Source organism: Muscardinus avellanarius (genome assembly GCF_963383645.1).
Source record: "Muscardinus avellanarius genome assembly, chromosome: 16".
In the NCBI taxonomy this organism is placed as follows: Eukaryota; Metazoa; Chordata; class Mammalia; order Rodentia; family Gliridae; genus Muscardinus; species Muscardinus avellanarius.
Window position 1 is genome coordinate 36607423 of NC_137802.1, and position 16403 is coordinate 36623825.

The 16403-nt window shown below is 40.1% G+C and overlaps 1 protein-coding gene across 5 annotated transcripts in view; it reads left to right on the top strand.

Moving 5' to 3' along the window:
• TRIM37 (tripartite motif containing 37) overlaps positions 1–16403 on the top strand; it is a gene marked incomplete at both ends in the record, with an annotated part of 115456 nt that overhangs the window by 44708 nt on the left and 54345 nt on the right. For 4 of the 5 annotated variants that reach the window (XM_080712505.1, XM_080712508.1, XM_080712509.1 and 1 more), the window contains 3 exons: positions 5360–5410; positions 7437–7518; positions 12417–12493. In XM_080712505.1, the coding sequence (XP_080568631.1) occupies positions 5360–5410; positions 7437–7518; positions 12417–12493 (210 nt within the window). The remainder of the gene's footprint in view (positions 1–5359; positions 5411–7436; positions 7519–12416; positions 12494–16403) is intronic. The other variant, XM_080712506.1, reaches the window with a different exon arrangement.

Consider the following 16403-nt stretch of genomic DNA (forward strand, 5'->3'; position numbering starts at 1 on the left):
GATTAAAAGCATGTGCCACCACTTCCGTCAGCTCAGGCTATTTTTTAAAGTGATCTCTAATTTTTATGTGATCTCTAGTTTATGCATGTAAACCTGGCTCCAAAATTATTCAGTGGACTGACAGTTTGAACTATAAAGAGAGATTGATAGTGAATTAGAAATTTTGAGCCGGGCGTGGTGGCGCACGCTTTTAATCCCAGCATTTGGGAGGCTGAGACCGGAGGATCGAGGTTTGCGGACAGCCTCAGCTACTTAGCTCTTTGCAACTCAGTGAGACCCGGTTTCAAAATAAAGAATAAAAAATAGGGCAGGAGGTGTAGCTCGGAGGTTGAATGCCCCTGGGTTCTATCCCCAGACCCGCAAAAAAAAAAAAAGAAAAAGAAAAGAAAAAAAGAAATTTTGTCCTTGGTGTTTTATCCTTTTTTTTTTTTTCCCCCAGAACTGGGGATTGAACCCATCGGCATTCTTAGTTTCGAGTTACCCCTCCACTCCAGCCCTACTTTTATTCTTTATTTTGAAACAGGGTCTCATTAAATAGTGGAGGGCCTCACTAAGTAGCTGAGGCTGGCCTTGAACTTGTGATCCTCCTGTCTCAGCCTCCCAAGTGCTGCAATTACAGGCATGTGCCACTATACCAGGATAGTTCCATGTGTGTGTGTGTGTGTGTGTGTGTGTGTATTACTGAGGATTGAACTCAGGGACATTTTTTCTCTGAGCTATCTCCAGGACTCCTGTTTTATTATTTACTTTACTTTTTTGCTGTACTGAGAATTGAATCCACTGGCATTCTATCTTCAAGCTATACCTCCAATCTTATTTTTTATTCTTTATTTTGAAATAGGGTCTCACTAAGTTGTGGAAGGCCTCACTAACAGCTGGGGCTGGCTCTGAACCTGTGGTCTTCCTCTCTCAGCCTCCCAAGTACTGGAATAACAAGGATGCACCACCATGACCAGCTTATTTTTAATTTATTAATTTTTGCTTTTAGTGCTGGGGATTGAATTTAGGGCCATTCTACTTAGACCTCCAACCCTATTTTATTTTTTAGTTTGAAACAACATAGATCAAGCTGCAAAGGGCCTCAGTAAATTGCTGAGACTTCCTGCAATCATGTAATATTCCTCTCTCAGCCTTCCAAAAGTACTGAGTTACAAGATGGGCTTGGTGGCTGAGAGAGTTCCATTTTCTATAGAAAAAAATCATTGATTTCATTAGTTCTGTCAGCACATATTCATTGTTTTATTACTTTTTTTTTTGTGGTCTTGGGGATGAAACCTAGGGACAGTGTACCTCTGAGCTACACCTCCAGCCCCCTTTTTGTTTAGTCTTTCAGCCTCCCGAATGCTAGGATTACAAGTGTGTACCACCACGCCTTGCTTTTTTATTATTTTTTAAATTAACTTATATTTTGTCATATAAAACCCAGAAATGATCAGGGCGTGATGGTGCATGCATAGTTTCAGTTCTTGGAAGAAAGAAGGATTGTAGGTTCAAGGCCAGCCTCAGCAAATAAGAGTCTTATTAACCTAGTGAGATCCTGTTTCACAATAAAAATAAAATAGTCTGGTGATGTAGCTCAGAGGTAGGGAATATCCCTGAGTTCAATCTGCAGTGCCACAAAACAAACAAACAAAAGAACCTTCAGAAATGGATGTAATATCAAGCTGGGTATGGTGACACAGGCTTATAATCTCAGTACTTGGGAGGCTGAGACAGAAGGATTGCAGGTTCAAAGGCAGCCTCAACAATTTAGTGATGCTCTCCACAACTTAGTGAAACCCTGTTTCCAAATAAGAAATAAAATTGGGATGATGGTATAGCTCAGAGGTAAAATGCCTCTGGGTGCAGTCCCTAGTGCCATAGATAGATAGATAGATAGATAGATAAATAGATAGATAGATAGATAGATAGATAGATAGATAGACAGACTGTCAAAATTTTTTATTGTTTTATTGGTACATCATAGTCTCACATTATAATGTAGGTCATAGTGATATCGACATACACGCACACAGTACTCGGTGAGTTTCCCCCCAGCTTCTACATCTTCAAAATTCCAGCTCATAGCCGGGCGTGGTGGCGCACGCTTGTAAGCCCCACGCTTGGGAGGCAGAGACAGGAGGATTGCGCAGATTCGAAGCCAGCCGTGCTGGCTTAAGAGACCCTGTTTCCAAATAAAAATATAAAATAGGTCTGGGAGTGTAGCCCGGAGGTAGGAGGGCTTCCAGGAACCCCAGTACCACGATAAATAAATAACTAAAATAAATTGCAACTTATATTTATTTCTAATTTTCATCTTGAGCTCAGTCTTTAAGTTTTTCTGAAAGCATATTCTTTCAAGCAGTTTTTATTTTTGGTACTGGAGATTGAACCCAGAAGCATTCTACTGTCAAGCTGTATCTCCAGCCTTATTTTATTTGGAAACAGGGTTTTATTAGGTTACTTAGCCTTGCTAAGTTGCCAGGCTGATTTTGAACCTTCAGTCCAAAGCTTCCCAAGTCCTGGGATTACAAGTATGGGCCACCACTCCTGGCTTTTTCAAGAATATTTAGAATTGCACTATGGTGGTGGTTTTTTTTTTCTTTTTTTTTTTTTTTTTTCTTTGGTACTGGGGATGGAACCCAGGGGCTTTCTACGTCCGGGCTATACTCCCAGACCTATTTTATACTTTATTTGGAAACAGGGTCTCACTAAGTTGCCGAGAGCCTCACTAAGTAGCTGAGGCTGACTTCGAACCTGTGCCATCCTCCTGTCTCAGCCTCCCAAGTGCGAGGATTACCGGCGTGTGCCACCACGCCTGGCAAGGTAGTGTTTTTTTATTCTTAATTTTTTTATTTTTGCAGAACTAGGGATTGAATTTAGAGGCATTCTACCTCTGAGCTACACCTGCAGCCCTGTTTTTTATTCTTTCTTTTGAAAGAGGGTCTCACTAAGTTGCCGAGATCCTCACTAAGTAACTGAGGCTGGCTGTGATCCTCCTTTCTCAGCCTCCCAAGTATTAGGATTACAAGCATGTGCCACCATGCCCGGCTTGTACTATGGTGTTTGATTAATGGTTCTTAACACTAATACTTGAGATTCTTTTGAAAATTATCTAGCATATACCTGAGGCCATTTGAAATAAAGTTTCTGTTTGTCTATTAGTGATAATGGGACCGTCTGGACAAAATGCTACAGACTGAGTGTGGACGTAAATAACAGGAATTTATTTTCACACTTTGGAGGCATGAAATTCAGATTAAGGTGGGAGATGCCAGCTGGGGTGTCTCACACTTGTAATCCCAGTACTTGGGAGGCTGAGACAGGTGAATTGCAGGTTTATGGCCAGCCTCAGCTACTTAGTGAGACCCTCCACAACTTAATGAGACCCTGTTTCAAAATAAAGTATAAGAAATAGGGCTGGGGTGTAGCTCAGAGGTAGAATACCCCTGGGTTCAATTCCCAGTACTACAAAAGCAAAGATTAAGTGGGGAGAAATTTCAGGTCTGGTTATATCTCTAAAGGTGCAGGCAGTGGTCTTGACTGTGTCTTCACATGACTTTTTCTCTGTTCATCGGTCTATGGTGTTTCCTCCTCCTCCTCCTCCTCCTCCTCCTCCTCCTCCTCCTCCCCCCCCTCCTCTTCTTCTTCTTTCTTCTTCTTTCTTCTTTCTTTTTTTTTTTTTGTGGTACTGGGGATAGAACCCAGGGGCATTGTACCTCTGAGGTACATCCCTAGCCCTATTTTTTTAGTCTTTTTACTTTTTGAAACAGGGTCTCATTGAGTTGCGAAGGGCCTCGTGAAGTCACTGAGGTTTTCCACGAACCAAGATCCTCTGGTCTCTGCCTCCTGAATGCTGAGATTACAAGCATGCACCACCATGCCGGCCTCCTGTTCTTCTTATGAGAACATCACCTTTATTGGATTAGGACGCTACTCCTATAATCTCACTCACAAATCTCACAAACAATTACTTCCTTTTGACCCTATCTCTAAGTACAGTCACATTGGGGTTAGGGGCTCAGCATAGGGGTTTGGGGAGACTCAGTTCAGTTCAATAATGTTAGGGACAGAGGGGCTCTTAAATTTGTTCTTTTTGCTGTGTTTTATTTTCTTAGTACTGGGGGTTGAAACCAGGGTGTTTTACCTCTGAGCTAAACACACAGCCCTATTTAATTTTTTATTTTGAAAGGTCTTGCTATATTACTGCATGCTCGTCTTGAACTAGTGATTCTCTTGTCTCAGCCTCCCAAGTACTAGAATTACAGGCCATTGCCATATGTCCAGCTAGTTTGTTTTTGTAAACCTTAGCTGGGCCGGGTGTGGTGGCGCACATTTGTAATCCCAGCATTCAGGAGGCTGACTGGAGGATCATGATTCACAGACAGCCTCAGCTACTTAGTGAGGTCCTCCACAATCTAGTGAGACCCTGTTTCAAAATAAAAAATAGGGCAAAGGGTATAGTTCAGAGGTCGAACGACCCTGGATTCCATCCCAAGACCCGCAAAAAAAAAAAAAAAAAACCGTAGCTGGGTCCTAGAATGAGGGATTGTATTGCTTCAGGTTAGTATTTTGGTATGGTACACTTTATCTGATACCTTGGAGAGATGGCATGTGGAAGACCAAAGTGTTTGTTTTTTTTTTTTTTTTTTTTTGTGGTACTAGGGATGGAACCCAGTGACATTCTACCTTCAAGTATACCCCCAGCCCTATTTTTATTTCTTTTTTTCTTTTGTTTGGTGCTAGAGATTGATTGAACCCAGGAGCATCCTACCTATGAGCTACACCCCCAGCCTAATTTTTTTTTATTTATTTATTTGTTTGTTTATTTATTTCGTACTCAGGATGGAACCCCAGGGGCATTCAATCCTCTAAGCTACACCAGTCCCTAGGTTTGATCCCCAGCACCACAAAACAAAAAAAAAAAAAATTTTTTTTTTTTTTTTTTTGTGGGTCTAGGGATAGAACCCAGGGGCATTCAACCTTCGAGCTACACCCCCTGCCCTATTTTTTATTCTTTATTTTGAAACAGGGTTTCACTAAGTAGCTGAGGCTGTCCGCAAACTGCGATCCTCTGGTCTTAGCAAACTGCGATCCTCTGGTCTTAGCGTCCCAAATGCTGGGATTACAAGCGTGAGCCACTACGCTTGGCTTAAAACAAAACTTTTTTATAAAGTATTTGTTAACATCTTTAATTGCAGACTTGATTTTGTGAATTCATTTATTTTAATGTTATATTTAATAAGGATTTTGAAATATTTCAGATGGACTAGTTTAATAAAGTCTTCAAGATATTTCTTAGGGACTTAAGTTTCTTGTTTTAAGTAAATGAAATTTTAAACTTATATAAACTAAATGATTTTTTTTCTCTTTGTTTTAGTGAATTAGTACCATCTTATGATTCAGCCACTTTTGTTTTAGAGAATTTCAGGTAAGAATTTTTGACATCTTTGGGGATTTTTAATGGGTAATAAGGAAGAACCAGAATGGTGGCATTTCTTACTAAAAGAGAGAACTGGTGAACTATCATTTAGTTTAGTAGTTTTGAAGAAAAAAGTTTACTTTTAGAAACATAGAGATATAAATTGAAATGTATAAGTTGAATATCCCTTATCTGAAACACTTGAGATCAGAAGTGTTTCAGATTTCAGATTTTTAGAATATTTGTGTATACATAATGAAGGTCTTGTTAACTAATTTTCCACTGTGGACTTAATGTTGAAGCTCAAAAGTTTCATATTTTGAAGCATTTTGAATTTCACATTTTTGATTTATGGTTAATTTGTATTATGTCTTCAGTACTGATTGCTTCTCTAGTCTGAGAAAAGGAAATAGTTTAAAGAGGAGGGTGTTCTTAGTTTTGCTAAAATGGAGGGCTAGGAAAACAGAGCTCAGTGAGTCCCTACCTATCATAAGAAACAAAAGTTGTAGGAAGAAGTCCATTGGGGTCTATTTATCTAGGCTCAAAGTAAAAAATTATGGATAAGAGGCATTATTGTAAGAAATTTGTAGAGTTTGCAAGTTGCATCTTAATTTTGTTAACCTTTGCTGCTGTTTCTGAGTTTTAAGAAAAATTTTTTTTTTTTTTATACTGGTGATTCATCCTGGTACAGTCAGCCTTCAAGTTACACCAGTCTCTTTTTACTTTTTGGGTTTTTTTTTTTTTTTTTTTTTTTTCTCTTCCATACTGGGGATGGAACCCAGGAGTATCCTAACTCTGAGCTATGCCTACAGCCCTACTTTTTATTATTTATTTTTGAAACAGGTCTCACTAAGTTGCAAAATGCCTCACTTAGTAGCTGAGGCTGTCTGGGAACTTGGATCTTTCTGTCTCAGCCTCTCAGATGCTAGGATTACAAGTGTGTACCACCATTAATTTTTTTTTTTTTTTGGTGGTGGTACTGGAGTTCCTGGAAACCCTTCTACCTCTGGACTACACTCCCAGACCTATTTTTATACTTTCTTATTTGGAAACAGGGTCTCTTAAGCCAGTGTAGCTGGCTTCGAACCTGCATGATCCTCCTATCTCCACCTCCCAAGCACAGGAATTACAAGCGCCCAGCCCACCATTACTTGTTGTTTTGAAACAGCATCTCCCTAGATTACTAAGAGTCTGGCTGTGTTTCTGAGACTGTTCTCAAGCCTGCCATCCTCCTATTTTAGATTCTCAAATAGTAGGATTACAGGAATGTGCCACAACGCCCAGTAGAAGCAAAAATCTTAAAAATACAAAGGTCCTTAAGGGATTTGTCTTCAAGGGCAGCATGAAAGTAGGAATTTACAATACAAGGTCTTAGCTGGGCATGGTGGCACATACTTGTAATCCCAGTATTTGGGAGGTTGAAACAGGAGGATTGTATATATTTTTTGGGGGGAGGGAATCTGGGGATGGAACCCAGGGGCATTCTACCTCCAAGCTACATCCCCTGCCCTATTTTTTATTCTTTATTTTGAAACAGGGTCTCATTAAGTTGCAGAGGGCCTCACTAAGTAGCTGAGGCTGTCCGCGAACCACGATCCTCCAGTCTCAGCCTCCCAAATGCTAGGATTACAAGCGTGCGCCACCACGCCCGGCTAGGATTATAGTTTTGAAGGCAGGTTTAGCAAATATTAATGAGGTCCTCAGCAATTCAGTGAGACCTTTTCTTTTTCTTTTTTAAAATACTAGGTTTAAGGATACTCTCAGCAAATAGGCAGTCATCAGCCTAGTGAGACCTTGTTTCAAAATAAACATAAGATAGGGCTTGGGGTGTAGCTCAGAGGTAGAATGCCCCTGAGTTTGGTCCCCAGCACCACAAAAAGGAAAAAAAAAGAAAAGAATGTTTTCTTATATCTGAGCTGTTCAGTCATCTTTCATTATTGTTCAGAATTCTAGATAGGTAACTTAAAGTGATTTTGGTTTTGCCTGTTGTTTCACAGCAGTTTTAATCTTGGGATTTGGTTGTTTTATTTTCTAGCACTTTGCGCCAGAGAGCAGATCCTGTTTACAGTCCAGCTCTTCAAGTTTCAGGACTTTGCTGGAGGTTGAAAGTTTACCCAGTGAGTTTTTTATATTTCTAAGAAAATTTTGAAACCAAAATAGGGTTATCCACTCTACTAGTTCTACTTTTTCTTTTCTTCTTGCGGCACTGGGAATTGAACCCAGTGTCATCCTTCTTCCAAGCTACACCGCCAGTCCTATTTTTAACTCTGTATTTTGAAACAGAGTCTCCCTAAATTGCAGAGGGCTTCATTAAGTAGCTGAGGCTGTCTGCAAAACCTTGATCTTCCTGTCTCAGCTTTCCAAGTATTGGGATTACAAGTATGGGCCACCACGCCTAGCTCTAGTTCTATTTCTTTTTTATTTCCTTCGGTTTTTTTTTTTCTCTTTGGTGGTACCTGGGTTGCTCAAAACCTTTCTACCTCCGGGCTACACTCCCAGACCTATTTTATATTTTTATTTGGAAACAGGGTCTCTTAAGACAGCGAGGCTGGCTTTGAACCTGCACGATCCTCCTGTCTCTGCCTCCCAAGCGCTGGGATTACACACGTTTGCCACCATGCCCGGCCTCTAGTTCTATTTCTTAATGGACTGGTAATTACTTTTAAAGTAATGATTTCCTTTTCTTTCTTTTTTTTGGGGGGGTGGTGGTACTGGGGGTAGAACCCGGGCTTTCTACTTCCAGGCTATACTCTCAGACCTATTTTATACTTATTTGGAAACAGGGTCTCAGTAAGTTTCTGAGAGCCTAAGTAGCTGAGGCTGGTCTATAGCCTGCGCAGTCCTGTCTCAGTCTCCCAAGCGTGGGGATTACAAGTGTGCACCACCACACCCAGCCTAAAGTAATGATTTTCTTTCTTTATGAGAACATAACTACATCTGAAAAAAAATTAATTAAATATGGACATTTTAAATCCTGATATATTATTTTTCATAATGTGCTTTGATTGGTTGCACTATAGTCTCACTTCATAATGTTGACTTCATGTTGACAATGACATACTTGCACGCAGCACTTGGGTCCTCCCTCCCCTCCCTCACCCTCCCCATTTTAGCCCTTTTGAATACAAAGTACTGTGGTTGATGTTGTTATATTCACATATGTACATACAGTTAATGGTAGTATTTCCATTAATGAACCTCAGTCTCGTATCCCGGTTATTTCTAGCTTGTGCATATGACCCTTCATTTTCTGTGAGTGACTAATCAACCTTAAAATAATGTTCTCCAGATCCTTCCATTTTCTTGCAAATGACATAATTTTGTTCTTGATTGCTGAGTAGAATTCCATTGTGTGTATTTCCCACTGGCTATTGTGAATTGTGCTGCTATAAACATGGATATGCACATATTATTCTAGTTCCCTGGTTTCAGCCCCTTTGGATAGGTAACCCAGGAGTGATATAGCTAGATCATATGGTGGATACATTCCCAGTTTTCTAAGGAATCTCCACACTGATCTCCATAGTAGCTTAGCTAAACTAGTTGGTAATCCCACCAGCAGTGTAGAAGAGTTACTGTTTTCCCACATCCTCACCAACATTTATTGTTATTTGACTTCATGATGATTGCTATTCTGATTGGGGTTAAGTAGAATCTCAGTGTAGGTTTGTTTTTTGTTTTTTTGTTTTTTGTTTTGTTTTGTTTTGCAGTACTGGGGATGGAACCCAGGGGCATTCTACCTCCAGACTACACCCCCAGCTATATATTTTATTCTATATTTTGAAACAAGGTCTCACTGAATTACAAAGGGCCACACTAAGTAGCTGAGCCTGTCCACGAACCATGATTCTCCTGTCTCAGCCTCCCAAGTATTGGAATTAGAAGCATGAGCCATCACACTTAGCTGAGCTTTCCAATTTTAGTATATGTGCTGCTGAAATGAGCACAAACTCTGATATATTATTAAATTTTCTGGCCTATAGAAATAATTTGCTTTCATAAGAAATGTTTAAGCTTGTTTTTGTGGTGCTGGGGATTGAACCAAGTGGCATTCTACCTCTGTGTTGTAATCCTAGCCCTTTTTAATTAATTAATTAGTTAATTTTTGTGGTGCTGGGGATGGAACTCAGGGGCATTCAAGAACACTCCCAGTCCTATATTATTTTTTATTTTGAAACAAGGTTCAGTAAGCTGCAGATGGTCCCTAAATTGCTGAGGCTGGCTACGAACCTGCACTCCTCCTGTTTCAGCTTCCCAAATACTGGGATTAAAAGTGGGCGCCACCCACTTGTAATCCTTTCTTTCTTCTGGAGATTGAGCCTGGGTGCTTTACCACTGTGCTATATTCCCAGCCCTTTACATTTTTTTTTTTTTTTGGGCAGGTCTGGGGATGGAATGCAGGGGCATTTGACCTCCGAGCTACACCCCCTGCCCTAATTTGAAACTGGGTCTCACTGAGTTGCAAAGGGCCTCAAAGTAGCTAAAGCTGTCCGCGAACAGCGATCCTCCGGTCTGAGCCTCCTGAATGCTGGGATTACAAGTGTGTGCCACCATGCCCGGCTTACTCCCAGCCCTTTTTACCTTTTTTTTTTTTTTTTTTTTGGTGGTACTGGGGTTCCTGGAAGCCCTTCTACTTCCGGGCTACACTCCCAAACCTATTTCATACTTTTTTTTTTTTTTTTTTGAAACAGGGTCTCTTAAGTCAGCGCGGCTGGCTTTGAACCTGAGCGATCCTCCTGTTTCTGCCTCACAAGCACCACCACACCCGGCCCTTTTTACCTTTTATTTTGAGACAGGATCTTGCTAAATTGCTGAGAATAGAACTTTCAGTATTTCTGTCTTAGACTCTCAAGTATTGGGATTACAGATTTGTACCACTGCATAAGGCTTGTATTTTTTTAAATTAGCTACTGAGTCTAGCAGCATCATGAGGCTCAAGTCCATTACTATGGCAAGAATATATGTACTTTTTGAAGTTTCAATTTACTCAGCTGATCAATTTTTTTTTTTTTTTTTTGGTGGTACTGGGGTTCCTGGAAGCCCTTCTACCACCAGGCTATACTCCCAGACCTATTTTTACATTTTCATTTTGGAAACAGGGTCTCCTAAGCCAGCGCGTGTGGCTGGCTTTGAACCTGTGCGATCCTCCTGTCTCCGCCTCCCAAGCGAGGGGATTACAAGCGTGCGCCACCACGCCCGGCTCAGCTGATCAATTTTTTAAAATTGTTGACTTGTAGAAGTTCTTTGTATATAGTGAATTTTAACCCCTTGTGTTACAAATCGGTTTGGGTATATAGCTCAGTGATAAGAGTGCTTGTTCTGCATACTCAAGGCCCTGAATTTGATTCCTAGCCCCTTTCTCCCCCCAATTTTTTTTCTTGTCTCACTTATTTCTAGTGAAATAGAATATTCTGGTTTCCTTTTCCACCACTGATTTTTTTCTTTATAGTTTATAAAGAGTTTTATATATGTTAAAACTCTTAAATTCTTTTCATAGTAATTGATACTTTGATAATTTTTCTTAATTTGCATGTGTTGATATTCTCACTTTTTGGGGAAGTGGTACTAGGAATTGAACCCAGGAATATTCTACCTCAGAGCTCCATCCCCAGCCCTTTTTATTTTATTTTTTGGTCTAAAAAAGGTCTTGCTAAGTTGCTTGAGGGTCTCGCTAAATTGCTTAGACTGCTATCGAACTTGTGTTCCTCCTGTCTTAGCCACCCAGGTACTTGTATTACAGGTGTGTTCCACCTATCCAGCTGATTTTCACTTTTTTTTAATGTACAAAAGTTTAAAATGTTTAAAATGTTAAAAGTTAAAATGATTGGGTTCTCATATTGTCGCCCCCCCCCACTCAGGATTGAACTCCGAGGCATTCTACTTGTACTACATCCCCAGCCCTATTTTTTTTTATTATTTTTTAATTTATTTTATTTATTTTTTTGGTGGTACTGGGGTTCCTGGAAGCCCTTCTACCTCCGTGCTACACTCCCAGACCTATTTTTTTATTTTTGGAAACAGGGTCTCTTAAGCCAGCGTGGCTGGCTTTGAACCTGCGCGATCCTCCTGTCTCCGCCTCCCAAGCGTGGGGATTACAAGCATTCGCCACCACGCCCGGCTTATTTTTTTATATTTTTGAAACAGGGTCTCTTACGCCAGTGTGGCTGGCTTCGAACCTGCGCGATCCTCCTGTCTCTGCCTCCCAAGCGTGGGGATTACAAGCGTGCGCCACCACGCCCGGCTTTTATTTCCTATTTTGAAAAATGGTGGCACCAAGTTATGGAGGGCCTAAGTTGCCAAGGCTAGTCATAAACCTTCAGTCTTCCTGTTCCAGCCTCCCAAGTACAGGGATTATGGGCATACACCACCATAACCAGTTTATTGGTCTTTTTTATTATTTATTTTACTACTTTTAAAATTAAGTACTTCTCAATCCAGATAAAAGATATTAGTGTGCATTTTGTTAGATGCTTTCATTGTGGCTTAATGTTTTTTATTTTATTTGATTATTTTATTTTATTTTTTTTTTGGCCGTACTTGGGATGGAACCCAGGGGCTTTCTATCTCAAACCTACACTGCTACTCCTATTTTTTATTCTTTTTTTTTTTTTTTTTTTTTTGGTACTGGGGGTGGAACCCAGAGGCTTTCTACCTCCGGGCTATACTCCCAGACCTATTTCTTACTTTATTTGGAAACAGGGTCTCACTAAGTTACTGAGAGCCTCACTAAATAGCTGAGGCTGGCTTTGAACCTGTGCAATCCTCCTGTCTCAGTTTCCCAAGTGCTGGGATTACAAGCATACACCACCACACTTGGCGTTTTATTCTTTATATTTGAAATAGGGTCTCACTAAGTTGCAGAGGGTCTCACTAAGTAGCTGAGGCTGGCCTTGAACCTGTGATCCTCCTGTCTCAGCCTCCCAAGTACTAGGATTACAAGCTTATATCACCATGCCTGGCTGTATTTAAATTGACCTTGAATTTATACATAATATTTCTTAATTATTTTTTTTAGGATGGAAATGGTGTTGTGCGTGGTTACTACTTATCAGTGTTTCTGGAGCTCTCAGCTGGTTTGCCTGAAACTTCCAAGTAAGTGGTATAATTAAAAATAACCTTAGTGAACTGCGTGTGGTGGCACACGCTTGTAATCCCAGTACTTGGGAGGCTGAGACAGGAGACTCATGGTTGGTGGATAACCTCTGCAACTTAGTGAGACCCTGTTTCAAAATAAAGAATAAAAAATTGGGCTTAGCATGTAGCCCAGGGTTAGAATGTCAGGCCTGGCATAGTAGCATACACTTGTAATCCCAACATTTGGGAGGCTGAGGCTGAGACAGGAGGATCATGGTTGACAGACAACCTCAGCTACTTAGTGAGGCCCATTGCACCTCATTGAGACTCTGTTTCAAAATAAAGAATAAAAAACAGGGCTGGGGGTTTAGCTTGGAGGTACAATGGCCCTGGGTTCCATACCCAGCACTGCAAAAAAAAAAAAAAAAAAAAATATATATATATATATATATACACACACACACACACACACACACACACACACACACACACACACAACCAAAAAAAAAATACTTTGGTGTGTATTTATTTACATCCTACTAGCAATTTTTGTTAGTTAATTTTGTTAATTGCTCTTACAATTTTTAAAATATATATATATATAGTATGGAATCCTTGACATAGTATGATGGCACAGATTTGGGGTTCTCAAAACTTTTTTCTCCCAGGTTTATCAACCTAATGAGATCCTGTTTTGAAATTAAAAAATAAAATAGAGCTGAAGGGTTAACTTGGAGTTAGAGTCCCTAGGCTCAGTTTCCAGTTCCTAAAAATTGAAACTGAGATGATATGCGTGTGGGGGGTACTTAGAATTGGACCCAGGGGCCTTCTATCTCCGAGCTACACCCTTAGCCCTATTAGCCCCTATTTTATTTGGAAACAGAATCCCACTAATTTGCCAAGAGCTGCAGTAAGTTGTTAAGGCTACAAGCATATACCACAATGCCTGTTTCTGTTTTTTTTGTTTGTTTGTTTTTGGTGGTACTGGGGTTTCTAGAAACCCTTCTACCTCTGTGCTACACTTCCAGACCTATTTTATAGTTTTTATTTTTGGAAACAGGCTCTCTTAAGCCAGTGCAGCTGGCTTTGAACCTGCGCCATCCTCCTGTCTCCGCCTCCCAAGTGCAGGAATTACAAGTGTGTGCCATCACGCCCGGCATCTGGTTCTGTTCTTTTATTTGGAAACAGAATCTCACCAAATTGCAGAAGGCCTCACTATGTTGCTGAGGCTGGCCGTGATCTGGTGATCTGTCTCAGCCTCTCAAGTGCTGGGATTGCAAGCATATGCCTCCATCCCTGGCTGAGAAGTAAATTATTCTAAAACAGTATTTATTACAAAAACTTATTGTTTGGCATTTTTGGAATATTTTATTGTTCTGCTTAAAAAACAACTAGATTAGCCAGTGATGGTGGTGCACACTTGTAATCCCAGAACTTCAGAGGCTGAGACAGTAGGATCTGGGTTCTCGGCCAGCCTCAGCTACTTAGTGAGCCCCTTTACAACTCAGTAAGACCCTGTTTCAAAATAAAGAATAAAAAATGGGGTTGGGGATGTAACTCAGAGATAGAATGCCTCTGTGTTCCATCTCCAGGACCTCAAAAAAAAAAAAAAAAAAAAAAGTGAGCAATGAGGTGTGCATGGTGACACATGCCTGTAATTCCAGTACTTGGCAAGCTGAGACAAGAGGATCACAGGTTCAAGGACAATCTCAGAAAGTAGTGAGACACTTAGCAACTTAGCGAGACCCTGTTTTCAAATAAAGTTAAAATAGAGCAAGGGATGTAGCTTGTAGGTGGAATGTCTCTTGGTTTCATCCCCAGTGCCACACAAACAAAAAGAGTTAAACATGGACCCTGGTGTGGTGGTGCATGCCTGTAAATTCCAATATAGCTATTTAATTAAAAAACAATTTCAGAAAAGTTTATGAGAAGCAATCCTAGCAAAACAAAAGTACATTTGAGAGTTTTTAGCAACCCTAGATCACAAACATCATTTTTCTTTCTGCCAGATAAACTCAATTTCTAAAACTTTGAAAGCATATATCTTTTTATGCTTAATCTGTGAAGCAACAGAATCACGAACATTGCATAAGTTCAAAATTCCTTTATAAAAAAGCTTTTACCTCAGTAAAGAGTAATGATTAAGATAGGTAATAGATGGATTAATAAATAGACACTGGCTACACATCAGAGGCCATGCTAAACAGATTACGTGCATTAATTGATGGCCACAACCCAAGCAGGAGTGATCCTTGTTTTACAGATAGTACAGCAGAAGAGCAGAGAGACTATGTTGCTTGAGGTCACATGGCTACTAAGGAGCAGTGCTTGAATTTAAAAAAAAATCTAGATCATTCTGTTTTATACTTGGTGAATTTTTTACCCATTTGTTATTTTGTAATATGCATTGATCATTTGGAAAATTAGGACCTGCTGAATATACAGTTGACACATTTGATTTTATAGAATCAAATAATTAAAATCATTGATAACTTTTTTTGTGGTACTGGGGATGGAACCCAGGGGCATTTTACCTCTAAGCTACACCCCCAGCCCTATTTTTCTTATTTATTTTGAAATAGGCTCTCACTAAGTTGTAAAGGGCCTCGCTAAGTAGCCGAGGCTGTCTGTGAACCATGATCCTCCTGTCTCAACCTCCCAAATGCTGTGATTACAAGAGTGCTACACCTCACCCGGCTAAATTTTCTTTTTTATTGAACTGGGGATTGAACCCAGATGCATTCCACCTCTGAGTTATACCCACAGTCCTATTTTATTTTATTTTTTTTTAAATGGGGGTTCTATAAGTTGCTAATGGCTTCACAATGCTGCTGAGGCTGGCAGTGACCCTCAGATCCTCCTGTGTCAGCTTTCCAAGTACTGGAATTACAGGCATGCCTCATAACACTCTGGCCCCTACCAGACCTTTTTTCTTTTCTTTCTTTCTTTCTTTTTTTTTTTTTTTTTTTTTTTTGGCAGTACTGGGGATGGGACCCAGGGGCATTTTACATCCGAGCTACACCCCTATCCCTATTTTTTATTTTTTATTTTGAAACAGGGTTTGAGTTGTAAAGGGCCTCACTAAGTAGCTGAGGCTATCCATGAACCATGATCCAGCTATCTCAGCCTCCTTACTGGGATTACAAGCATGTGCTACCATGCCCAGCTTTTCTTTCTTTTTTTTTTTTTTTTTTTTTTTGCAGTACTAGAAATTGAACCCAGGGTATTCTATGTCTGAGCTATACCCAGACTTATTTTTTATTATTTTTTTTGAAACAGCATCTCATTTAGTTGCAGAGTGCCTCACTAAGTAGCTCAGGCTGGCTGTGAACCTGTTATTCTGTCTCAGCCTTCCCAAGCATTGGGATTATATCCATGTGCCACCATGCCCAGCAACTAACTAACTTATTTATTTATTTATTTATTTATTTATTTATTTATTTAGTGGTACTGGGGATTGGACCCGGGGGCATTCTGCCTCTGGGCTATACCCCCAGACCTATTTTAGTTTTATTTTGAAATAGGGTCTTCTAGGTTAATACAAGTTTCACTCTTTGCTTTGGCTGGCCTTGAACCTGCGATCTTCTTGTCTTGGCTTCCCAAGTACTGGAATTATAGGTGTGTGCCACTTTGCCTAGCACAGTCTTATATGGGAAATAATAATCCTTTCTGAAAGAAATTCAACTGTATCAATAAGCTATCAGTCTAAGTTTGTTCTCAAGTACTTTTTTTTTCTGTGGTACTGGTAATTGATTTCAGGGGCATTCATCTTCTGGGATATACCCCCAGCCCTATTTTTTTATTCATTATTTTGAATCAGGGTTGTATTAAGTTGCAGAGGGCTTTACTAGGTAACTGAGGCTGGCTTTGAACCTGCAGTCCTCCTGTCTCAGCCTCCCAAGTACTGGGATTACAAGCTTGCACCACC